The sequence below is a fragment of the Cavia porcellus genome, unplaced genomic scaffold, assembly GCF_034190915.1.
Source record: "Cavia porcellus strain 051 isolate PalLab524CR breed Dunkin Hartley unplaced genomic scaffold, mCavPor4.1 scaffold_23, whole genome shotgun sequence".
Lineage (NCBI taxonomy): Eukaryota > Metazoa > Chordata > Mammalia > Rodentia > Caviidae > Cavia > Cavia porcellus.
The window spans coordinates 21,673,616-21,699,472 of NW_026947506.1; the positions used below are offsets into that span (position 1 = coordinate 21,673,616).

At 41.9% G+C, this 25,857-nt stretch overlaps 1 protein-coding gene across 14 annotated transcripts in view; it reads left to right on the forward strand.

The window, feature by feature from the left end:
• Positions 1 to 25,857, forward strand: part of LOC101788571 (cytochrome c oxidase assembly factor 1 homolog) — an 89,443-nt gene that overhangs the window by 13,577 nt on the left and 50,009 nt on the right. For 4 of the 14 annotated variants that reach the window (XM_063233905.1, XM_063233904.1, XM_063233903.1 and 1 more), the window contains exon 1: positions 10,668 to 10,875. The exons of 8 other annotated variants lie outside the window; for them this stretch is intronic. In XM_063233905.1, coding sequence (XP_063089975.1) covers positions 10,862 to 10,875 — 14 coding nt within the window. In that variant the 5' untranslated portion in view covers positions 10,668 to 10,861. Of the gene's footprint in view, positions 1 to 10,667; positions 10,876 to 25,857 lie in introns of those variants that run through there. 2 more of the 14 variants (XM_063233901.1, XM_063233906.1) reach the window with 2 other exon arrangements.

A 25,857-nucleotide genomic window follows, 5' to 3' on the forward strand; every position in this document is an offset into this window, starting at 1 on the left:
TTCAGAGGGGAGCGGTTCCTGATTTTCCTAGTGTCCGCTTTAACAGTTTGTTTTAGGTAATGTTGATACCTCCCAGGGTTCCCCTATGGGTTTCCTGACCTGCTACAGTAAGCCCACTCCTTTTTAGTAGTCTTCATGGTGTATTGGTACGAGAGCTGGGCAGAGGACTTCTCGGGTCAGCTGGATTTATCATCTTTTAAGTGTTTATCAGCACCAAGTCACCAGGTTGGAATGATGGATGATGAACTCCAATAGTCAGGTCTGGGCTAGGAAAGCGTAACCTTTTGGTTATATCCAATGTGAATATATTACAGTAGTATATTTACTACTGCTTATTTACGTAGTTATCAGCACTCTTTTAAAATGACTTATGAGAACCAAGCATAACCTTAATGTTTGGGGGTTATTAATGTGTCTGTGTGTGTGTATAGTAAATTATTGCATGAAGACTGGCATTGTATTTATAAAACCACTTTTGATATTGTTTTTGTTGGCTAACAACCTAAAAGGAAATACATCACTATTTCATCTAGGATCTTCCTTTGGGAACTTTCATTCTGCTGTGGCTGGCCCTGGTCTTGGAGGGTTGGCTGTCTCTCAGAGCAGCTAAGCTGCTCTGTTAATCATTTCTTCTTCCTCCCCGAGAATAAAATGTTTAGGATAGACATCAGTTCAACTCATGTGTATAGGTTGGGGCCCAGAAATTGGTCCAGTTGTTTCCCTAGCCCCATGGGAGCCTTTTAAATCTCCTTTTTAATATTCCTGATTTCAATGCTCATGAGGCCAACATTAACAAATCCAATTTGCCTTCCATTGGTATCTCACAAAGAGGGAATGTGTTAGAACTGGATTGTTTCTAAGGTTATAGGTAAGGTTTGGATATAAAGGGATTGTTGGTAGAGTACCCCTCCCCGGGCTTCTTGATTATATTTTTCCCTCCTTTGAGCTCCTGCCTCTTCATGGTCTTCCTCATGTGGCTGTGTGTAGGGTGGGGTCCCATGACTGAGTTTTCTCTTTATCCTTAAGAGGAGACACTGGTGTTGACGCTGGGAGCAGATGGCATGGTCTGCCTCCTCTTGCGAGGCTGAATTTTATTATTTACACAGAATACTAGTGCTTGACAGACCCAGTCCTGATCAGACCCAAACTCGGGCGAAACACAGCCCTTTGATTGGCTCCCCAGGCCAAATGAAGCAACAATATATAATCATCTTATTAAAAATTTTACCCTTGGTCCAAGAACTGTCTTCCAGTTCTCAAGCATTTTTCCAGTGGATTATTAGGGAGAATGTCCAGTGTTCCCTAGGCCTATGTTTGTTTCCCATTTTCAAGAGGTCCCTGTGCCTGAGTCTTCTCATGTACTCAACCACCCACACCAGGGCCCTCGTGGTCCCTTTTTTTGTCAAGGGTCTATCTTGCCCTATGGCAGGTGTCTACCTCTGGCAGTTGTTACAGAGAATAGAGGTTCCTTCTGTACCCTGGAGAATCACCTGTCTGGGACCCATCTCAGTCATACACTGCTCCAACCAACAAGGCAGGACTAGGCCCACTGTTTCTAACTTGGCCTGTGAATGAGATTACTTATTTGCCACAGTTTGTTTCTTTTCTCTTCTGTGTTGATTCTGCTGTCTTTGGAACATGCTCAGGTGTTCTGTGGCTTCCTTGAGGAGATGGCGTATCCAGGCAGAGCAGGCGACACAAAAATGGGGTGGGATATGCCTCCCCCTGTACAAGGACGACCTGGTTCATGCACACAAGTATCCCAGACGAGCCTCCAATTGTGAGAAATGATCTCACTTAGCCAGACCCCCCAGCCCCCAAAAGAAAAAGAAATTGGACTCAGGAACAGTGAAAATGAGGCTTTTAATCCAAATTCTTGCAAGAGTAAGTGTGTCTCCAGTGGAGAACCTGTGTGTTTCTATTCCTGACTCAGGAATCCCTCCCCCACATCTGTCCCAACAATCTGTTTTGTCCACATCCCTTGGTTCCCTTCCCACCCACCCTTTTCCCTTATCCCCTCCTCCATCTGCAGTTCTCTCTCTAGTTATTAGCTTATTGGCTTCCCAGGATTTGAGAAAGCTCATGTGTGCAGTGAGTCTTTGTGTATCATTCATGTCCTTGTCTACTAGCTGACCAAGCTAAGTCTAAGAAAAAGGGCTTATTAGAGCAGTTAATGAAATGTGGACCAATTAAAAATGTATTTACTGATACATTTCTTTGAGCATCCACACTCTGCTCTTGAGTGCACCCTGTAACTTCCTCTAATAAATCCTTCTTGTGCTTCTGATGGGTCCTGAAAATTCTTCTTCCATGACAGGAGTCAGCAAACCTGCATACCTAACTTAAAGAGACAGGTTAAGTTTCTTATTTCAACCTCAGGGACACTAAGACCTAGCCTGTGAAATCTTTCTTGGAGGGCTGGGGGTTTAGCTCAGCGGCATAAGCACCTGCCTTGCAAGCAGGCGGTCTTGAGTTCGATCCCCGGTACCGATAAAAATGAAAAAGACAAAACAAACAAAAAAATCCTAAAACTATAAATTGAGGTCTTTGCCCTGTGTATATGGGTCTCTCTATATTTTTGTAAGGTTGATCAGGGCTTTATCTGCCAAATCTATTACGATGTTACCAGAAATTATGTTTGAAACCTCAGGCCAAAATGAGTCAGGATGTGGGTCTAGATTTTTCCATAAGACAAAGCTATTTTCAAAGGCTTTTTTCCCCTTTTTCTTTTTCGGTTCTTTTGTTGTGAAGAACTTCATAGCATATAGTTCAAGAACAGAGGATATTGATTTTGGAACATTGTTAGTGATTTGAGGATTTTGCCTTACAGATTTTTTCCAGCATGCCACTAGATGGTGCTAAATATTTGGATGTTAATTTCAGTAAACTAGCAAAACTTTGGAGTGTGGGAGATTTGGTGGTATAATTAGCCTTCAAGTGTCCTTGGAATTTATGTCTTAATTTTGTAGTAGAGGACCTTAAAGAGCTGGAAATTTAAGTCTTTGCTTGTCTTTAAAGTATTTACAAAGTGACATTACAGGTAAAAATACTAGATAAAAAGTCCAAAGCACAAACTAACAAATAAGGCTCACTAGTCATGCCCATGTCCTGCCTAATTTTCAACATATTTCTCAAATGCTTCTAGTCAGAACTTCTAAGGTAGCTCTAATTCTGAAATGATAGTGTATGTGGTATGGTAGATGTTGGGTGTTAACGGCATTTTAAATGAACTGTGTAGCACACGTCCTCCAGCAGAATTCTTCAACATTAGCTTTATGTGCTGTGTGACTGGGGTGCTGGTTGTAGTGGAGACAGTCAAGTGGAAATGTCAGTAATCTTTCAAGACTGGAAACTTTATTAGGAGCAGTATAAAACACACCCATGCTAATGAATACAGAAAAATGTCTTTACAGAAACACGTAATTGGTTGGATCTGCAAATCCCACGGTTCAGGTTCACTGTAAGCAGATATAATTAACGCTGTAATTAATAAAGTGAATAAGAACTTCTAATTAAATCATAATAACTGCCTTGGTGGTAGCCAGGAAGACACATGAATTTCTGAAGTAGATATGAACTGTGCACTCTTGTTGCTGTGTTCTGTGAAATTCACAGTGAGCAGTGCATGTGACTTTTTCTGTTTTTGATCCTAGCATATCAGAGTGCAGTCTTAATGGTGGGTTCTTTGATAAGTGTCTCAATTAATGTCTTTACCTCCTACTCCTATAATTTGATGAAAGCAGGCAAGATATAATTGTAGCTTTCCTAACCTACCTTCTGTGGAGTTTTCCCAGGCTTCAGATGTAGCTGCACTGCTAAAATAAAGCCCTAGGGAATTTCAAACTTTTTGGTTAACAATTGCAAGAATGTTGATATGTAAAATGATGATGATGAGGGCTTTTACTTTCAAATATGTAGATGCTTTTCAGAATGGATAGGGCAATCCTTAGCAAATAGATCATTTGCATGATAGAAAAGCGTGTGTTTGGAGTGGATCCTTCAAGCAGTGTCTGATTGTGGAAATTATTTAATCAGTACTAACTGACAATGCTCCCACTTCCACTGAACCTAGGGCCTTTGTATTGAGCTACCTCTCCAGCCCTATTTATTTTTTAATCTGAGACAAAATTTCACAGAATTGCCTAGACTACACTTGAACTTGCAATTCTACTGCTTTAGCCTCCCAGAGTGTTGGGATTTAAAACACATATGAGCTTAGATCAGTGTTCTTGGAAACTGAGTGTCCATAACCCATATGCAGATATGGCAAGCTATTTATGATTTATGTCACATAGCCAGCAACACCGTTTATAACAGTGATGAGCTTACTACAGTTGTTGGAGCCAGGTAGCAGGCATCATTTTTGGCATATGGCGACGGAGGGCATCAACTCTAGCCTTTTCTATGGTTGTGTTTCACAGGCTTTGCATTGCCTGTTGACTTATGATTTTTAAAGGTACTATGAAAGAGAAAGAGGAAAGAAAACGTTAAAAAGAGACAGAGCTACTATATAAATGTTGGTGGGTGTAGGCATTCAGTGTCTACAGTATACTGCAACAAGGAAAGCGGCGTCACGAGCTTTGTCATATACCTGCGAGCTCAGCTAATGCCTCTCTAACTGTGAATTCTGTATTAGTCTTCACAGTTGAGATTGTAAGGACAATCTTGCCTATAAGGTTAAATTCACTTTATCACATTAAGGTCACTGACATTAATCCAAACTTTATTATTTATCTATTGGCTAAACATTTCTCTAATGGTTGCAAAGTTTTATTAAAGGTAGGAAAAGAAACGGGTTCTGTGGAACAAGTTTGGGCCAAGTAAAAGTCAGGAAAAAAGTACACTCTACAGTGTGAGGTTTGGCCACAATGCAAGAGAGAACACAGGGGTGTAAACATTTGTTTTTATATTGAATGTGCTCCATAACTTTTGTTTAGACATTGCAGTCAGTTTTCCAACAGATTACACTGTAATGTGATCCTGGATTTTCATTCCGTACTAATGTAATTAAGAAATAATCTTAGGAGTTTCTTACTGACTTGAACTTACATAAGCACTTTCTAGTTTTGATAAAGTGTGTTGAGGACACAGAGATATCCTTCTTAGGCGATTCAGAAACCCAGGTCTCTAAATGAAAGAGCAGCTGTCTGCTTTGACATTAGTCATCGGTACCAACTGGCGATTTTATAAGCTCACGTGAGCCAGGGTGCCTATTGCCGTGTCTGCTCTGAGTTGCATTTTTGTTTCATAGGCTTTGCCTCAGGCAGTGCATTTGTGTGGTAATGTTTACAGATGATTAGTGTCGAAATAGAAATGTGCCTCTTGAAGGCCTTTTTAAGGAAAGGAAGCTTGGTGAATAGTGAATGTGTAGGCAGAAGCTCATACTCTTCATGCAAGTTCAGAATTTTCAGAAAAGTCCACATGGCTTTACTGCTCATCATGATTAGAAGCAGCTGGCCCTTGTGGTTTATGTTTGGAAAATGTGAAAAAATAGGTTTTTTAAAATCAGATTTTATTGGTGCATTTTAGATGTACATAGTGATCACATTTATCATAAGCAATTTGTACCTGTACATGATATGATTTCTTTTTTTCCCCATTCCCCTACCTTCCCTTCAAGCCCTCCTCACCTCCAAATGTAGGAAAGGTTTGTTTCCATATGGGAAATGGGAAATTTTAATCTGGTAAATTTCTGTAGTATAATCAAGCTTTCATGCTTCATTAAAATTATGTGTATAGAATTTAGATAACAGCATAACAAACACCCATGTACCTATCATCTACTTCTGTTGAATCTTGATATTTGTCTTTATGTTCCAGGCTATCTCTTTTTTTCCCTAAAGATATAAAGCACAGTGGATACAATGGAAGCGCCCTTTGTAATCCTAATTCTTTTTGCCTCCTTAACTGCTCTGATGTAGCTGCTCTCCTGATACATACTCATTATACTTAGGTGTAGTGATACACAAGATAACTGTATTTTCCACTGCATATTTCAATAATATACATAATGTACAACATTATCCTGTATTAACAACTTGCTTTTTATCAGTTTAGTGCATTATCAGCTATTACTGTGACAAATACCTGAGATAAATCAACTTAAAGGAGGAAAATGTTGTTTTGGCTCATAGTTTTAGAAGTTTCAGAGCATGATCACTGGTTGCTTTTAGGCCTATGGTGAGACAGAACATCATGGTGGAAATTCAAGGGGCTGGGTCCTCATCTCATGGAGACCAGGAAGCAAGAGCAAGGGCCAGGACTCCAGGGTACCCTGAATGGCATCCTCCAATGACTCACTTCTTCCTACCTCTTGGAGTTTCCACCACCTCCCAACAGAGCCTTCACACAGGAACCTTTGCAGTGGGTATTTAAGATCAAAACCATAACACTTAGCCTTACAGTTTTGAATTATGGTCATTTAACTGTATTATAAATTAGTTATTCATTTTAGCTTTTCAAATATTATTCCCATATATATTCCTATTACATTTTATACATTTTCTGATGACAAAAACCTAGATTTCCAGTCAATTTGCTTTTATGAACAATATGGTAGTAAATATTCTTGCAGGGGCTCCTTCTGTACTTATGAGAAGGTTGCTATAGACCCTAGAATCTAGGATGTACATTTAGGAGTACATTTGCTAGGATGAAGTGTATGTGTGTCTTCAGCTTTACTAGCTAGGACCATATTATATTAAGTATTGTAAGTAAGTAAACTGTGGCAATTTACACTACCAGCAGTGTATATAAAGAACTCTGTTGCATATTATAATCACTGTTGGTTTTATAGAAGTTTTGTTTCCTGTACTGGGGATTGAACCCGGGACTTCACACTTATATATGCACCCCCTTGCTGCCTCAACCTTTTTTATTTTATTGTGAGACAGAGTCTTTCTAAGCACACAGAGTGGGTTTGAACTTGCAGTCCTCCTGTCTCAGTCTCACAGAAGTATAAGCAGGTGCCACCATGCTTGGCTCAAACTTAAACTGTTGGCCCATGGTCAGTATGCACTATAGTCCCCTTTATTTGTGGCCTCATATTGTGTGGTTTTACTTGTATTGTTTACCTGTGATATGAAAATAGTAAATGGAAAATTCTTGAAATACATCATTCGTAAGTTTTAAATAACTTTTTTTTCCTGGTAATTGTATTTTTTAGTTTTTGTTCACCTCTTATTGTGCCTGATGTGTAGCTTAAACTTTATCACAGATGTGTGCTCATGTGTGTAGTGAAAGACAAGATATAGAGGGTGTAACACGGTCTATGCTTCCCCGTGCCCACTATGGATTTTGGAGTGTGTTCCTGAACAGATAAGGGAGGGCTGCTGTGACGGGTATTCATATTACTGTTACTCATTTTTTAAATTATTAATGAGAGTATCATTCATTCATTCATTCATTCATTCATCAGGACTGCTGAGTGACAAGAAAAGTGCCATGTGTTTATGTTCTAGTGAAAGGACCTGAAAACAAACAGGAAAGAGAGATGTACTACATTTTACATGACATTAAGTGCTGTGGACAGAGAGATAAGAGGGCAAGTGCCCCATTGGTAACTGGAGGGAACACATTGAAAGCAGCAGGAATAACAAATGACAAGACCCTCATGTGCGGTATGTCAGAAACTGCCAGGAGTCCAGTGTGACCTAGAGTGCAGAGTCGGGTGAAAGGGGGAGGAGATGAGGTAATTAATAGGGAGCTTGTGAGCCACTGTAGAGAATTTTGTCTTTCAGCTCAAGTATTACAATCCTCTGAAATTTGACTGTTTTGAGCAGAAGTGTGACATCTTATTTAGGCTTTAAAAGGATCCCACTAGTTATTCATTGACAGAGTGTAAGGAGCTAATGGAGGAAGCTGGGATATAAACCAGGAAAAGGATGATGGGAATTTAGTCTAAGGTTATAGAAAATGAAGGTGGCAAGGAGCAGTCAGAACCATACACACATGCATGTATGTAGGTATACACTCCGTGTTTAACCACTGAGTTCCCTTCCTGAAACTTTCCTTGTTAAATGAATTGATTGATAAATGGGGGATTATAAATATGTACATCACCATATAGGGTGATTTAAAGCCATGAGATTGGATGAAGAAGTGAGGGTAGAGATAGAGGGTCTAGATGAACATTGGGCCATTTGAGGGGTTGAAGTCTGCCTACATCAGAGACTAAAAAAGATTTCTCAGTAAGCAGGCTAATGAGAGTATCATGTCTGGAAGACTAGTGTAGAAACAACGACTAGTTGGTTATGTCTAATGTTTGAATAGCTGCAGTAGATTGAGTACTGAGACTTGACCTTTCATTTTAATGAAATGAAGGTCATTAAAACCTTGCACAGGAAATGTTTTGGTAGAGAGAAGCTAAGGCTAGATAGGGTTACCCTGTAGAGGGTATGGGAAAATAGGAATTGGAAGGGACAGAAGTTAACATCACTTTTGAGGACTACTTTTCCAAAGTAACTGACAGTAGAAGAAAGGGATTGAGATTTAGAGTTTTGTTTTGTTTTTTATTTTTTTTACTTTTTTTTTTTTTGTATTTTTCTTTTTTTTTATCGGTACCGGGGATCGAACTCACGACTGCCTGCTTGCAAGGCAGGTGCTTATGCCGCTGAGCTAAATCCTCAGCCCCTGTTTTGTTTTTTAAATGGGAGCTATTATATGTGATACGAGTTATGTGTAGTGAGGAAGAAATAGATGATGCCCAAAAGGGGAGAATTTGGGGGAATGAGGCAGAACTGATTAAAGGAAGTGGGATCTGTGTACAAAGGAGAAAGGATAGATCATAGTAGGAGCCCAGGCTCCTCAGCCATACCAGCAGAGGGAAGAGTACTTTGGCACAGATGCAAGAAAATGATTGATTTTATCTTCTCAGTGAGTTAGAAGGCAGGATCATCTACTAAGCCTGAGGAATAGAGGGTTATGCGGGGTTCAGGGGAAAAGATCTGCCCTTATCTGCGGAGGACATACTCCACAATGCCTGGTGTATGTGGAAAAGCACAGACAGTGCTGAGCCCTATATTTCCTATTTCTTGACACACATCTGAGAATATACCTATGGTAATGTTCAGGCTACAAGATCCCATCTAGCAGGAGACTAGAGAGCTGGTGTATGTGCAGGCTTCCACTGAGAGCCTACCTGGATTCAGTGGTCATAAGTGTGCGGTGAGATCAGTCAGTACAGTTAATAGTTGTTTTTTAATTTTCCTGCCAAAGTCACCTGGGCAGATTAGACAGAGATTCATCTAGGACTGAGGTTTGCCTGGTGTTGAGAGGAGAGGAGGAGGCAACATAATGAGGGTATATATTCAAAGGAGGAGGCTTTTTAATGGTGAATTGTGGGCTCTAAGCTGAGTGAAACAATGAAAAGGTGGTGAGATTAACGGGTGGTAGGACTGGGGTTTAAAAATGTTGGAGTAGTCTTTGAGGAGAGTAGTTGAAAAGATGAGGGTTGCTGGAGAGTGGGATTGTAGAAAATGAGACCTTGGAGGGATCAGCTTATTGAGTGTAACTACAGGAATTGTTACATGTGTCAGCTGAGACCATTCCCATCAAGCACAACAGGAAATGTCGAAGAACAAAGACAAGACACCATATCCCAACTCCCTGGTTCCCAGATGAGTGATTACATCTGCACTGCCCATTCTGAGGAACATGACCACACTCACATCTGTGCTGCCCATTGGGAGAAGTATGATTCCCCCACCCACCCAATTCCACAAGACAGCCACTCCTCCCCACCCCCTTTAAGCCTTTGTTCTCCCCTTGTGGAGTGCTGACGCTTTTGAACTCACTCATTTACACCTGAGTAAACTAAACAGCCTCACTGCTCATGCAAAGCCTTCCCAAGTGAGCTTTTTGTTCCCTCTTTGCCCCTGATACATCTGGTGCCAAAACCTGGGACAGAGCACCCTCCCTGGAGGCTTTCAAGCCCTGTCCTGAGTGCTTTTCTAATGAGACCATGCCTGTGACATTGGCCCTCCAGACCACACCCCAAGCAGTCCCCGCTGGCCGCATCAGATCAGGTAAAGTTCTTCTTCTATCTGCTCATCAGCTGAGACAGAGGGAGGCTCATTCTGCTTTCCGTGTTCCTTAAATCTGACACCAATCACAGATATTCGCTGGGAAGAGTCTTCCCTTGGTGTCAGACCAACCATGATGATTATCTGGCTTGGTCATCCACCCACCTTGGGTTATGGCCCTGAGTTCCACCTGAAGACATCTACCATGGACTCTTGATGCCACCCTCGTTACCTCTCTTTCTGCTCTCCATGAGAAATCTCCCTCCCTCCATTCCCATCCACCCCCAGCCTGTCTTCCAAAAATCCTAAAGCCCCTCCACCTCTCCCCCAACCTGAAGCTCGAGTACCTGATTTGTTCCCCGCCCCCTTTTTTTTGGGGGGGGGAATACTGCAGGGCCAAAATACAAGCTCACCAATGCCTCTCCATTGCCATAAAATAGCACCTTTGACTTTCTATCTTGTGAGACTTAGAAAATTGTTTCCAAAAATTGAGGAAATGATCTAGAGTATCTAATCTTTCTACCCTGTGTTCCTCTTGTGACTCCTCTGAAATCCTTCACCCTTCCCTCCAATCTGACCCTCTTCTGCCCCTTCTGACACTGAGTCCTCCCTGACGACAGATCATGTCTGCTTCACTCTCCCCAGGCAGCACAGGATTCGTTCCAGGCCGTGTCCTTCCTGTGGGAGTCCCCATTGGAAGTCAGACTGCCCAGCACAAGCAGCCACCTCTGGGTTACAACTCCAGGGCCCCTTGAATGGCTCTTTCCCAGACCCTCTTGGCTTATCTACTGAAGACTAAAGCTGCCTGAAGGCCTCAGAGGACCCATGGTCCATCTCAGATGCCAAGCTTCAGGTAACTCTTATGGTAGTCTGTAAAATCCATCTTCTTTTTTGATTGATACGGGAGCCACCCATGCCACCTTGGCTTTCTTTCCAGGACCAGTCTTTCCAGCCCCAACTACTGTTGGAAAAGTCTCCAGAGCCCTAAAAACCCCTCTAATCTGATGCCAGTTAGCCCTGTGCTCTTTCTCTCATTTCTTCCTGGTCATTCTCACTTGTACCATTCTACTTCTTCGATAAGACATTCTAACCAAACTGCCACTCTGTTCCTGGCATACAGCCAGCCTTCATAATGGTTCTCACTTTTCCTTCCCTGTTCCCTCCTACCACTCCCATAGTTTCCCCCCACCTCAATCCCAGGGTATTCTTACCCTGTGCCTGGCCCTAGCCCAGTACCCACTTAGCATCCCACTTAAACCACCCCTCTCCCAGCCAGTGTCTGTATCCCATCCCTGACCCAGCTTTATAGGAACTAAAGTGTATCATTTCCCATCTGCTACAACATGGTCTTTTTGTTCCCATCAGTTCCTCTTATAGCACCCCAATTCTTCCCAAACAGAAAACTGACAGGACTTACAGGCTGGTGCAAGATCTCCACACTATCAACCAAATCATCCTTCCCATGTATCCTGTGGTGCCTGATCTCTGTACCCTTTTGTCTACTGTTCTTTTGTCCTCTACCCATTTCTGTGTCTTACACTTAAAAGATGCCTTTTTCAACATCCCCTCACACCCCTTTTCGTAGTCCCTCTTTCCTTACCTGACTGACTCCCATCAGTCCTAGCAGTTGACCTGGGCTGTCCTTCCACGAGACTTCAGAGATTGTCCCCACTGCTCAGACCCCGGACCATGATTTGCTCTCCTTTCATGCCTCTTCCTCTCACCTCTTACAGTATATCGATGACTTCCTCCTCTGCTGTCCCTCCTGTGAGTCGTATCATGAAGACACCTTATTATTACAACATCTGGAATCTAAGGGGTACCACGTATCTCAATCTAAGACCCAAGTCCTCTTCATTCACCCCCTATCTAGGCATCATTCTCTACAGACATGCCCAAGCTCTATCCCTGGACCTTGTCAAATTTGTCTCCCAGATCCCGACCCCTATCACCAAATGACAAGTCTTCTTTCTCAGTGTTGTGAGACATTTCTGCTTCTGGATACCCAGCTTTACCCTCTGTACCAGACCCCTTTACAAACTCACCAAGGGAGACCCAGATGAACCCATGGATCACAAAGTCTTCCTCTACTCATCTTTCTAGTCCCTAAAAGATTCTAAAGATAGCTCCTTTCCTGGTCCTTCTAGACCCTACCCAACCTTCCTTCATTCACACAATAGAGCGGAGGGGACGTGTGGCTGCAGTCCTAGCTTAGGGACCAAGCTCACATCTGGTCATGTTTTCGTCCCAGCAGCTTGATCCCACTGTCTTGGGTTGGCCATTATGCCTACAGGCAGCTGCTGCCATGACCCTGATGCTCATAGAAGACCTCAAGATCATCAGGCATGCCCTGCTCACCCGTGATTCTTTTCACAACCTCCAAGGCCTCATACTTGTGTCCCATCTCTTTTACTTCCTTTCGTCTCCCTATCTCCTCCAGCTCTGTGTCCTAAACCCCACAGTCATCCTTTCCTTAGCTCCAACTTCATCTCCATCTTCCACCTTGTGCCCACTTTACCCATTTGCCGAATCCCAGATTCGTGTGACTGTATGCCTTTAATTCACATGACAGCATCCCTTTTCCTTCACGTTTCAATCTCTCCCCTCTGCCCCCAATCACAGTTGGTTCTTTGATGGGAGCTCGTGTACATCAGCCTACACTTATATAACCCCTGCTGGAGGGCTATATGATCATGTCATGTGACTCCATCATAGAGACTGTAACTCTTCCCTGTTCACCATCAACTGGCTGAGCTGATTGCCCTAACCCAATGCTCAAGCTGGCTAAGGGCTTACAAGTTAACAAATACACCAGTTCCCAATATGCATTCCATATATTACATAACTGTGTTGCTATCTAGGCAGAGAGGGGTTTCTTCAATTCCCAAGAGTCCTCTAATCAATGCCCCTCTTTAGAGCCCTCATAAAGGCTGCCCTCTTGCTGGTCTGAGTGGTTATATTTTACTGCAGGGAGCACCAAAGATCTTGTGACCTCATAGCTGCCAGAAATGCCTTTGCAGACAAAATGACTAAAGAGGCAGCTGGTCTGCCCCTCTCTACTGCTGAGGGTCAATATTTCACCTATTCTAACATTATCCCAACCTGTACCCTCCCAAACAGCAACAGTATCAGGCCCTCCCTACCAAGAGTAGATGGTTTCTAAATCAAAGAAAATTCTTCCCTCCTGCTCCACAGGCATGCACCATCTTTTTCTCCTTTGATGATAATTTCCACTCAGGCTATCAGTCCCTAGTTTGATTGCTTAAGCCTCTCTCGCTCTTTTTTTTATCCTAGAAAAACTTAATTATCACCACCCAATACCCTAGCTGCCATGCATCTACCCTCAGGGTTTCCTTAGACCTCCTCCTTTTCCTACATACTGGCACAAGGCTTCGCTCCAACTCAGGACTGGCAAATTGATTTCATCTACATGCTGCCAGTGTAAAAGACAGGACCTCCTGGTCTGGGTCAGTACTTTTACTGGGTGAGTTGAAGCCTTTCTTCCAGCTCAGAAGAAGCCTCAGGAGTAGTTAATTCCTTTTTAGCTAATGTTCTCCCCTGACTTGGCCTTCCGCATCCATCCAATGAGACAGTGTTCCAGATGTCATTAGTCAAATCACCCAGCAGGTAGCCAAGTCTTTTGGTGTCTGATGGAACCTCCTCATCCCATTCCAGCCTCAGTCATCTGGAAAGGTAGAAGGAGCCAGTGGCCTCCTCAGCACGTACCTTACAAACCTATAGTTCAGTTCTTCCTGCTCCTCTGGGAGCCCACAGGTTATAGCCCCTTAGAATTTTTTATGGCTGCATCCTCCTGCTTGGGCCCAATATCAGCCCAGGGACCTGCTTTATTGAAGACTGTCTCCCAGTCCTTTAAGCCCAAACAGAAGTGACACGCCACTAACCTACTCTTTCCCCCTCCAGATGCCCAGCCTTTTTAAGACAAACTCATCGGCAAATACGTTTTAATTAAAGATTAAAACACTCGGTCCTTACAGTCCAAGTGGATAGAACCCTATTTCATCATCTACAGCACCCTGATGGCTGTCCATCTATGAGACCAGTCCTCTTCAGTGGGTACATCACTCCTGGGTAGAACTGTCCTGCTGACAACTCACCTGAACCTTCCTGGTGGAAATTGCAAGTAATATCTCCTACTTCCCTCAGACTGTCTTGAATTCCAGCAGGTACCTAGAAGCTCTGCCCCTGCTTATCCTACTCTGACTTCCCAAGCCCCTGTGTGCATTCAGTGGAATCTATCCTCTGGCACACTGCTAGGACATCTACTCCCCCAGCAGTGTAACTATACACTACTGCTGCTGGCCTCAACTGATCATGTCAACTACCGGCTCACTCAGGATGCTTTTTTCACTCAGCCTGTTCGTTTTTCTGGCCCTCCCAAGGTTACAATGACATCACTACTCAATAAACAGGGTTCTGTGAGGGCTGCCACTTGCCATGCATGACCATACATCCATGGACTCCTTGTCACCAACCTCCCACTCACTCAGTGCTTCCTTTTGCCCACCTTTAATCATTCCTCCGAGTGGCTTCTAATCAACATCCAGAGATTCTTCTTCTGCTGGGAAAATAGAACAATGGGTGCCAGTCACATCCCCCGTCAGGGGCCCTTCCGACCTCTGACAGGTGCCGCCCTGGCAGGTACACTGGGTGTCTGGGAAAAAGAAAATCAAAAACTCACACACCTCTTTAACATTCATAATCAATTTTGCTTACCTAGCCAAGGTGTTTTTTCCCTTTGTGGGACATCAGCCTACCTGTGTCTTCCTACCAACTGGACTGGCACCTGCACACTGGTATACCTTACCCCCAAAATAGATATTGCCCAAGGTAACCAGAGTCTGCCTGTCACCATCGAAGAGCAGATTCGATACCAGAGAGCCCTGAAATTAATACCCCTGCTTGTGGGTGTAGGTGTCACCACTGCCACAGGAACAGGGAGAGGAGACCTAGCTACCTCACTGTCCTACTATTGTTTGCTATCCCAAGATTTCTGTGACAGCCTCGAAGAAATAGCCAAATTCATCCTCTCCCTGCAGACCCAAATAGACTGCCTAGAGGCAGTGACCCTCCAAAATCGCAGGGAGTTAGATCTTCTCACAGCTGAGAAAGGTGGCTTATGCATTTTTCTCAGAGACAAATGTTGCTTTTATAGCAACCAGTCAGGCATAGTGCAAAGTGCAGCAAAAAAGCTAACTGAAAAGGATTCAGAAATTAGACACCACAATGGGCACAGTAGTGCACGCCTGTAATTCCATCATTTGGGAGGCTGAGGCAGGAAGATCACTGTGGGAGGCCAGCCTGGGCTATAGTGAGTTCAAGGCTGATCTGAACTGTATAGCAAGACCCTGTCTCAAAAAAACACAAAAGAAACTGCACAATAATTTATCTGATTTTTGAATGCTATTTGGGGCTGGGCCTCATGCCTCATTTTGTTAGTCGGCTCTCTTGCCTCTGGTCTCCCTCATTTCCTTTTTAAGCCATGCCTCTTTAGGTTGTTTTTATAATTCCTACAAAACCAAATAAAGGCTATCACCAGTGTGTGAGAGATACTAGTTCGGACCACCCCACATTGCCAATCTCTTCCCCCGAATTCTCTCCTGATTAAGTTGCTTGCGCAGCCCAAGTCTCCCTCATGAAGTCATGAAACACAATGCCCATCCCCTCAACCCCCGCATTTATAACAACAACAAAAATGATGCAAATGTCACGCCCAATGGGTGAGACCAATCCCCCGCCAGGCGCAACAGAAAACCCCAAAGAACAAAGACAACACCAGGTCCCAGCTTCCTGGTTCCAAGAAGAGTGATTACATCTGCGCTGCATGTTGTGAGAAACGCGATCACACTTAGATCTGCACCATCCGTTCAGGAAGCGTGATCATACTGTGTCTGCTGCCCCAGGTTTCACAAGACAAGATTCCTTCCCTCTAAAGGCTTTGTTCTCCCCTTGCTGATTGCTGACACTCTTTTTAGACTCAGCCCACTCTCACCCAAGTGAAATAAACAACCTGGTTGTTCACATGAAGCCTGCCTGGGTGGTATCTCTGCTCTCTTTCCACCTGTGATGCAAGAATGAGTAACTAAAGCCCAGCCAGTGTGGATTGTGGGAGGAGAGGCGGAGGTCATCAGGTGTTCTGCAGAGAGCAGTGCTGCAGAGTCATGACCAGGAGCTGAAATCCTAAGGGTCAAGGTTGAGGCTGTTGTGTTGGCTGCTGCAGCATGGGGGTTTAGGGATGGGGCAGTCTGAAAATGTGAGACTCAGAGCTGGAATCTTAGGGTGGCAGGTGAGACGCATTCCGTTTCCTGTTTCCAGGCCCTAAGATTCTGCCTCAGGCTGGGGCGAAGCTTGGGCAAGAGTGATTTCATTTAACCAAAGTACAGCCAGGGTTGTATTCTTGTTCTGCCTACCGGAAGGAGGTTGAATAATTTGAATTGATGAATGAGAATTTCATCAGGAAGTGGGAAAGAAGTTGGCGAGTTTGGGAGGAGTGGGGCATCTGTGGATTTCCCATACTGTGGGTTGCCTATTTAAAGCCATGATTCTTTTTTTCCTGTTGATAAATGTTGAATTTTGTTTTGGATTCAGAATTATAAAAAAGTATTATGGTATTATAGTACTCAAAAGTACATACTATACCCATCATGAAGTGCACATGGGCATCCAGCAGTTGGCGCTTGTACCTCTCTTTCACTGTCCGCACCGCCAAATGTGTATCATCTTTTACAAAGAACTGTATTCACCTTCCCTTGAACAACAGGTAGATCTCTTCATGTTAAAGTGCACTGACTATAAGTTATGTTGTCTTAGCTGTGATAGATTCTGTTTTTCTCTTAAGGTACACAGACGACTTAGAAGAGGGCTTATAAAATCAAAAGTAACTTTAAAAATTGGTCCTCAGGGAGATGCCTATGGTTGGGGACATAAGAGAGCCTGATCTTTTCTGCTGTACCTACATCAGATTTATGCCTTCATGACAGAAGATGAGCTGTTTTGGCAAGTGAGTATGTGCTCTAGATGACAGAGCTCCACCAGTTGGCCACAGGTAGTTAGGGTCCCCACTTGCTCGATGGGAACAAGACCATTTGAATCTCTTTTTCTTTTTCTTTTTTTCTTTCTTTCTTTCTTTCCCTGATATTGTGATATGTGGACTTTGGGTGATGCTGTTGTGTCTATGTGGGCTTAACAGTTTTAACAAATATTCCAGTCTGCTGTGGCTTTCATTGTGGGGCAGTCTGGGTGTATAGAGGAAGAGGTACGTGGAGACTCTGTATTTCATGCTCAGTTTCACTTTGAGCTTAAAACTGTTCAAAAAAAAATAGTTTATTAAAGGAATAGAAAAGTAATTGTGGGCTCTCTCAATGGTATGTTTCAGTATTTAAAAGTATTTTCTAAAATAAAGTTACCCCTTTTTGTTTTTCTTTGGGACAGTAATCCTTGTTTGCTGTCAGTGAAAAATCTGAAAATAACTCATCTTCTCAAATACTACCACTCTATAGAGATGACTTCAGAAGGAAGGAACACAGGTCTGTAGGAACACAGGTCTCCAAATTTTTAATTCATTGACACTTGAATTATAACTTTAGACTCTGTGGTCACTTTGTGAATGCTCTATCCCTAAATCTAGTGTGATATCCTTAAAATGTTGGCTCTGCAAAATTTTATTTTACATGTTCACTACTAGAGCAGAACACTGTAGCACTCTCTTATGATGTATATTGCCCAGATACACTTATTTCTGAATTCTTCAGGACAAACTTTACTAATTTTTATACAAGTATTGAGGCCAATTTTAATTGCTTTTTTAAAGACAGTTTCCCCTCACTTTTAGATAGACTGTTCTTTATACTTCTCAGTATTCCTTCAACACATATGTATAGGATCTTTTAAAATAAAATGTTTTTTGACTGTATATGCTGCCTGTTATGGTTTGTATTTGATGCCCACCCCCCAAGCTTCATACAGTCATGGACACCACTGAATCTAGTGTTTGTGATTGGTTGGTTGTCTAGCACTGGGCTTGATGGTATGAGTGCTGCACCCACTCGGAGGTGGAACCAAATATAATGTAAGGGCCGGAAGGAGGTGTGCTTTTCCCCTTTTGCTCTTGCCACTTGTGGCCGCCATGAAGGCTGCCCCTCAGCCGTGCCACCCTGCCTTGGATGGACTGAAATATCCCAAAAACCTTTAAGCTCAATAAACCTTTCCTTGCTTTACTTTGGGTATCAGGTATTTTGTCTTGACAAGGAGAGAAAAGTAACGAAAACACTGCCAAAGCAAGCACTGTACTTTATATGTTTAAAAATAGTATTCAAGGCTAGGCATGGTGGTAAATGCCTGTAGTCCCAGCATTGGGAGGCTGAGAAAGGGAGATCACTACAGGTTTGAGGCTCGGCTACAAAGTGAGTTCAAGGCTAGTCTGAACTAGCCTTGGCTGTCTCAAAAAGATAAGGCTGTCTCAAGATAAAAAGAGAAAAAAACAGTATTCCAAGATCATGTAGAATGGCTATTCATTTAATTTTTAATATATTATGAGATATTGATTAATCTGTTATTAGTTTCATAACTCATAAATATTCCTGAATAACATTCTCTGTTTCCTAGTCCTCAGCTTCTTCGTATCAGTCTTCTCCATCACCAAAGACTGAGTAACCTAAATTTTTCTGTTTTCCTCTAAAGGTATAATATATATTTTAATTGTTAGCATCATCAAAATGTGTCACCTTTTGACTGTTTTTACTTAAACAGATTAAGGTGAAAATTTAAATTTTTTTTTGGTACTGGGACTTGAACTCAGGACCTTGTGCTTGCCAGGCAGTTGCTGTGCTAACGAGCTATATTCCCATCCCAATTTAAATTTTGAAGATATTATGAAGAGTCAAATTTTTCCACATATTTAACAGTTTTTAGGATATCACTTATCTGGCTTCAAGATAGGAAAGTCTTCTACTCCTTTCCCATGAAATGCTAAGCCTCTCTAATTTAAGGAGAATAAACTTCTAGTCTTTCGTTTTTTTCCCTTTTGTCACATGACTTCATAGCATTTTCACTTGGAAGCGTCTTCAGAAGATACGTCATAATTGATCACCCTTTTCATTTTACAGGTGAAGACAGACATATAAGTGACTTGCCCAAGCTCTTACAGCAAGTATTCACCTGTAGACTTGTATCTAACCTGGGAAACATGTGGTTAATACATCTATTCACTTCTTTTAGCCTCTTTATACTTGGCACTAATGATGCCCAGCCAGTCTTTGAACCAGCCTGGTCTGTGTAACTGCTGATGAATCTGTGGCAACCTTGCTGATACCTCTTTAAGCATAGGATTGGAACCACAGTGGCAGTGTATTTCCCCTAGCTTATGATATTATTTTCCTTATTAGCACTGGTTTAATTTTTTTTTATACAGGATCTTATTATGTAGTTCAGACTGACGATCCTCTTACCTCACTCAGCCTCCCAAGTACTGGGATTACAGGTGTGAACCACCATGCCCAGCTACCAGCACTGCTATATCAATTAAATCCAGTGGAGAAATTCGTGTGGGCACCTGGTAGGAGCATTATGATACACAGAATAATAGACTCCTAAAGATGTTTGTGCCCCAATCCCTGTATCCTGTGAACATGTTAAATTACTTGCCAGAAGTGAATGGAGATTGCTAATTATCTGATTTTGGAGATTATCTGGGATTAAACTAGTGACCCCATTGTAGTCACAGGCTCCTAAAAGTGGAATAGGAAAAGAGAAAGAACCAGAGAGATAGCTTCAGGAGAAGGACTAGGTGGGCAGTTCCTAGCTTTGAAGCTGGAGGGAGAGGTTGTGAGCCCAAGAAACAGCTCCAGGGCTGGAAAAAATAAATATTTTCCCTTCCAACCTCAGAAAAGAATGTATACTGTGAACACTTTGATCTCTGTCTAGTAAGATCAGTGTTGGACTTGTGCTTAACAGAACTCTAAGATAATAAATTTAAGCCACTAAATTTGTGGGAATGTATTATGATACTTATAGAGAACTAATAACAAGTCTTTATATCACTCCTCAGAAAAAGATCCTGGCCTTAGTTCTCCACCTTCTGTTGTGTAGTTGTTTCATTGTCTACATTGATTTCCGTATTTATCCTCCATGTTCTAAGCTAGAACTTCAGATAAAAGAATCTACTGTGAAGCCATACACTCTCAGCTTTGTTCATCTTTATGATCCAGCTGCTTAGCATCTGCTCAATGAATTGACAAAATACAACCAGTGCCTAAAGTGGCTACATTAGACTTTGAAACAGTTTCTCTGTAGACTGGCATTTTCTAGGAATTCGGGGTCATATACTGACCTAGTGCTCCTAAGTGCCTTGCCCTCTTACCCATTAGAAATTATTTTGTCACCTCACAGTGTTTATCATAGAAACCACCTGTGTGATGACTGATGCATCAGTTTATGGCTTGGCTGTCTATGTTGTTTTTATGTATCAAGGGAACCAGATTCTGAGCTGCTTACCTATTTTATTGGGGTGACATGTTCAGCAGGCTAAAGTACACATTTAACAGCCCAGTTTACTATCATGTGATTCATACATCTATTAGCTCTACAAATGACATAATCATGACTTGATGAAGCACAAAGTTTTTTTCATTCCTCATGGGTATTTTAAAATTAATTGATGACTTCCAAGAAGATGGCAGGGTGGTGAACAGCTAAGAAACAACCTCTCTGAGATTTGCTGTTCACATACTAGAATATAGTGTCTCTTGAGGAAGAGAAATGGAGAACTGGTTCCCTGGGATCTTAAAAGGATCTGAAACAAGAATTGAAGCCCACAGGGCGAGAGAAGATACAGACCTCAGTGCAGAAGGAGGTGGCAATCAGCGTTTTCTCCTTGAGCCTTCCTTGAGTGACTCACTATTGTAGGAAGGGCAGCTCCAACATGCAGATATCTGGTGACCATTGGTAACCCCAGAGGTCTCCACGGAGAATTGTGCCAGTTGAACAGAGAAATGGGCACAGAGGACTATAGTGGCTGATGAGTCATTTGGGTTTGGATGCACCCTGGGGCATGGCATTTGTCCAGTAGCCATCTTGGAGAGGGTTCAACTGAACTAGAACTCAGAGCTGCTTCATGCTGGCTCCATCTGGCATCTCGTGGTGTCAAGGTGAGGTAGAACCGAGTTCACCTCAGCAGATGATCAAAAAGCTGAGTTCAAGCCACCAGGAGGTGCATGGAGTGTTGCAGAGTGAACAAATTGGGTTCTAGCCACACAACCAGAAATCAGCCTGAACTTCTGTGGAACTAAAGATGCAGAGTTACTGGGATTTTCCAGTACATTGCCATAAATCTATGGCAAGCATATTGGGATTATTCAACATGGATCTGGGCTCTGCCTGCCCACTCTGTCTACCAGTGACAGTTGAGACATGCCCTGAAGTGAACCATATTTTTTTCTTCTTTTTGTTTTTCTCTACTATATCATTGTACATGGAACAACTCAAGTAGAGAGAACAATGATACATGTATGTGTACTAAATTCCAGTGCACCCAACTATATAAAATAATTATTAGTGGACATGAAAAATCAAGCACTAATACAATTATAATGTTTGAGTTCAGTACCGTACTGTTGCAAATAGACAGATCAACTATACAAAAAAATCAACAAAGAAATATAAGTGAACCAAACTTTAGTACAAGTGGACTTAGTAGATGTCTACAGAGTGCCACGCCACAACATCGGAATATACATTTTCTTAAACTAAACATGGGATGTTCTCAAAAATAGGTCACAAAATAGCTCATAGAACATGTTTAAGTAAATGCAAAGGAATTAAAATTATCCTTACTTTTCTCATTGCTGGTACAAAATACCCACACTCAAAGTTAAAGGAGGAAAGGTTTATTCAGCTCACACTTTGTAGAGGTTTCAGTCCATGATCAGTTGGCTCCAAGGCTGAGTGGCACATGGCAGAGGAGCAACTGTTCATGGTACCATAAGACAACAAAAGCAACAAGCAAAAGAGGGAGGGAGAAATAGATCTTTCTGTCCCTTTCATCCAGACTGCTGGAATTAGGGCTCTGGAAATGCAATCAGCAGACAGATTCAGCAATCACCCACCCTTGACCCAGCATTGAACCATGAATTAATAACAAAGTAGACTGGAACTGCCTCCAGAAAAGCCCATCTAAAAGTGCATGGGACTTTTGGGGGACACCTAGATACAATAACATTCTTCCCCTGTTCCCCCAAAGGCTTATGTACATTTATTTATGCAAAAGGCATTGTTCCATCTCTAAGAGTTGCCAAAGTTTCAGCATTGCTGAAAAGTACAAGTCCCAGGTCTCCTGTGAGATTCAAGGCAAACTCTTAGCTGTGAGCATTTATACAAAAGAAAAGAGAGGTAAACATGTTTAATATTCAGTGGTACAATATAGACATGACAAACAGGAAGTTACAATGAAATGAGACCAAAGCAAGTCCAAAATCCAGCAGGGCAGATTTTAAGTTCTATAGTTCCAGGTATAGCATTCAAGGCAATCTGTAGCAAGATGTGGGCTCCAGAGCGTTTGGGTGGCTTTGCCCCTATGGCACTTCCAGTGGCCGTAGCTTCGATGGCTTCTCTCTTGCTCCTGCTCTGCTCCCTCCTGGCAGTTTTCCTCAGGATTTCCACTGTACCTTTAGTTCTACACTCATTAACTTCACATACTGCCCTCTCAAGGGCACGCTGCCTGGCCTCCCAGGCCTTCTGAAATGTAGTTGGAAGCCTTCCTGACCCCACAACTCTTACATTCTGCATGTACCTAAAACCAGCACCATGTGGATGATGCCAAGTAGCTCAGCAGTCAGGTTTCCCTGTCTTGACAGAAGGGATTAAGTACCTGGATGCTGAATACTCTGAATCTAATTCTGAGAGACAAATTTTCTATGCTGCCTTCATTCTGGAGCATGATGAGACCACTACCCTTCTGGAACATCCACTGGGAGTCTTCTCAAAGCAAAATCTTTCACTTTTGAAGGTGGGGTCCTGCTGCTTCTTCTGGTGCCATCAGGCCATCTATTCCCCTGTTCCTTCTCAGCAATCAAGATCTCCTGTGCTCTATCTTTGCAGTTCACAGATTTAGTGGATCTTCCTTATGGAAAAATTTACAATGTTTTAAATCACTCTGTTGGACTCTTTGCTCTTGATTCTCAACATAAACCTGGCTAAAAGCCCCACACAGTGGTCATGCCAACACCTCAACATTAGACTGCCTTTACATTTCTTCTGCCAGATTAATTAGCCCATTACTCTTAATCTCAGTCTCAGGTAGTCTCTAAACACATTCAAAATGCAGACAAACTGTATACCAAGACATCACACGCATCATCTGGAGTCTGATGCTCAGTCTGATGTTTCCCGTCAGAAACCCCACAAGCTTGGTTTTTACCAGCAGGATTTCTATCAGCCTTCTGAGTTGTGACCAGAATCTTTCATACAGAACTGCTGAAGTTGTTCCAGCTCTACTTTTTCAGCAGGTATTGCCAAACTTCCCCAAACTTCCCAAAGGTTTCTGAAACACATAGTCAGTTGTAGTCTCAGCAATGACCCCACTTCTCTGGTGCCAAATTCTTAGTTACTCTTTTTGTTGCTGAGACAAAAAACAAAACAAAACATAACACACAAAATTAATAAAGGTTTATCTCACAGTTTGTAAAGGTTTCAGTTCATAATTGGCTGTGTCCAAGGTGGGGTGGCACATGGCAGAGGGGCAACCATTCATGACAGTAGAAGTCAGCAAAACAACAAGACCAAAATAAGGAGACGTCCCTTTCTGCACCTTTTGGTCTTATCCCAACTGCTGGGATTAGGGACATGCAAATGCAATCAGTGGACTGACCCAGCAATCACCCACCCTTAATCCCAACACCCTCAATGCTAGCATTCAATCATGAGTTAACTGAAAACTAGATTCAGGTACCTCTGACAAAACCCTACCTAAAACACAAACCCCATCTAAACACAAAACCCTATCTAAACCACAAACCTCATCTAGACCCAAACCCTGTCTAGACACCAACCATTATGTATCCCATACATATTATCAGACCGTAGTGCAATGAAATTTGAAAGTCAGTAGCAAAAGGTATCATAAAAACTTCATAAACCAAGGATATTAAACAACATCCTTCTAAACCATGGATTTCATTTGGAATCAAAGAGGAAACTAGACAGTTTCTACAATTAAACAATAATGCTATTATAACATACCAGAACTCGTGGGAAGCAATGAAAGCAATCCTATTAGGGAAATTTATAGTGGTGAATACCCATATCAGAAAAGCAGAGCAAGCTCAAAAAAACCAAGCTAATTTTGAACCTCAAGCTTCAAGAAAAAGGAGCAAGTCAAGCCCAGAGCTTGTGCCAGAGAGGAAATTATAAAGAACAGAACAGAAATTAATGCAGTGGAGACTAAGAAAGTAATACAAAGAATCCATGAGTTGAAGAGTTGGTTCTTTGAAAGATTTAATAAAATTGACAGTTCTTTAGGCAATTTTATGAAAAAAGGAAAGGGCCCAAATCTATGTGATTAGGAATGAAAAGGGTGAAATCACAACAGATCCTGCAGAAATCAAAAAGAATTCATACCTGTTTTGAGAACCTGTATTCTGAAAAGATGCAAAACACAGATGAAATGGATAGGTTCTTAGATACAGATGAATTACTAAAGCTCAATCAAGAAGATATAAAAAATTCTAAATAAACCAACATGAGTCAATGAAATTGAAGATGTAAAAACCTACTAAGACAGAAAATCCCAGGCCATGACAGAGTCATTGTGGAATTCTACAAGAAATTTAGAGGCAACCTAATGTTACTACTTCTCAAACTCTCTAATGAAATTTAATGGGAAGCAATACTCCCAAGGTCATTCTTGGAAGCAAGCATTACCTGGATACCAAAACTAGAGAAGGATCCAACCAAAAAAGAGAATTATAAGCTAATCTCTCTAATGAACATAGATGCAAAAATCCTCCATAAGATACTAGCAAACAATTCAGCAAATCATCAAGAAGATTATACACCACAGCCAAGTAAGATTCATCTCAGGGATTCAGGGATGTTCAACATATGCAAATCAATAAATGTAATACACCATCTTAACAGAGCTGAGGACAAAAACCTTGTGATCATCTCAATAAATGCAGAATAAGTGTTTGAGCAAGTCCAATACCCAATAGTAATGAAAGTGTTACAGAAAATTGGAACAGTTCATCTTTATTTCAATCTGATAAAAGCCATGTATGACAAACCAACAGCCAGTGTCACGCTGAATGCTCTAAAATGAGGAATCAGGCAAGGATGCCCACAGTCATCACTCTTATTCATTACAGTTATGGAAAGATTAGAGCAATTAGGATAAAATGAAAGAAAGATGAGAAAGGAAGAAGTAAAATTATTATTTGCAGATGACAAACCCTACATAAGACCTCAAAAACCCAGCCAAAATATTTCTAGATATAATAACCAAATTCAGTAGTGTAGATGGATACAAAGTTAACACTTAAAAATCAATAGCATTTCTGTAGACAAATAAGAAACTCAGTGAGACAGAATTAGGGCAAAAGCCCCTTTCACAGTAGTATTCAAGAAAAAAATACTAGCAACCAATGTAATGAGGGAAGTAAAAGACTTTTATGTTAAAAAGTACAATACTATGAAAAAGGTTGAAGAGGATATCAGCAAATAGACAGATATCCCTATCCCTTGTTCTTGGGTAGGGAGAACCAATATAACTAGAATGGACATATTTCCAAAACTGTTACACAGATTTAATGCATCCCTGATCAAAATA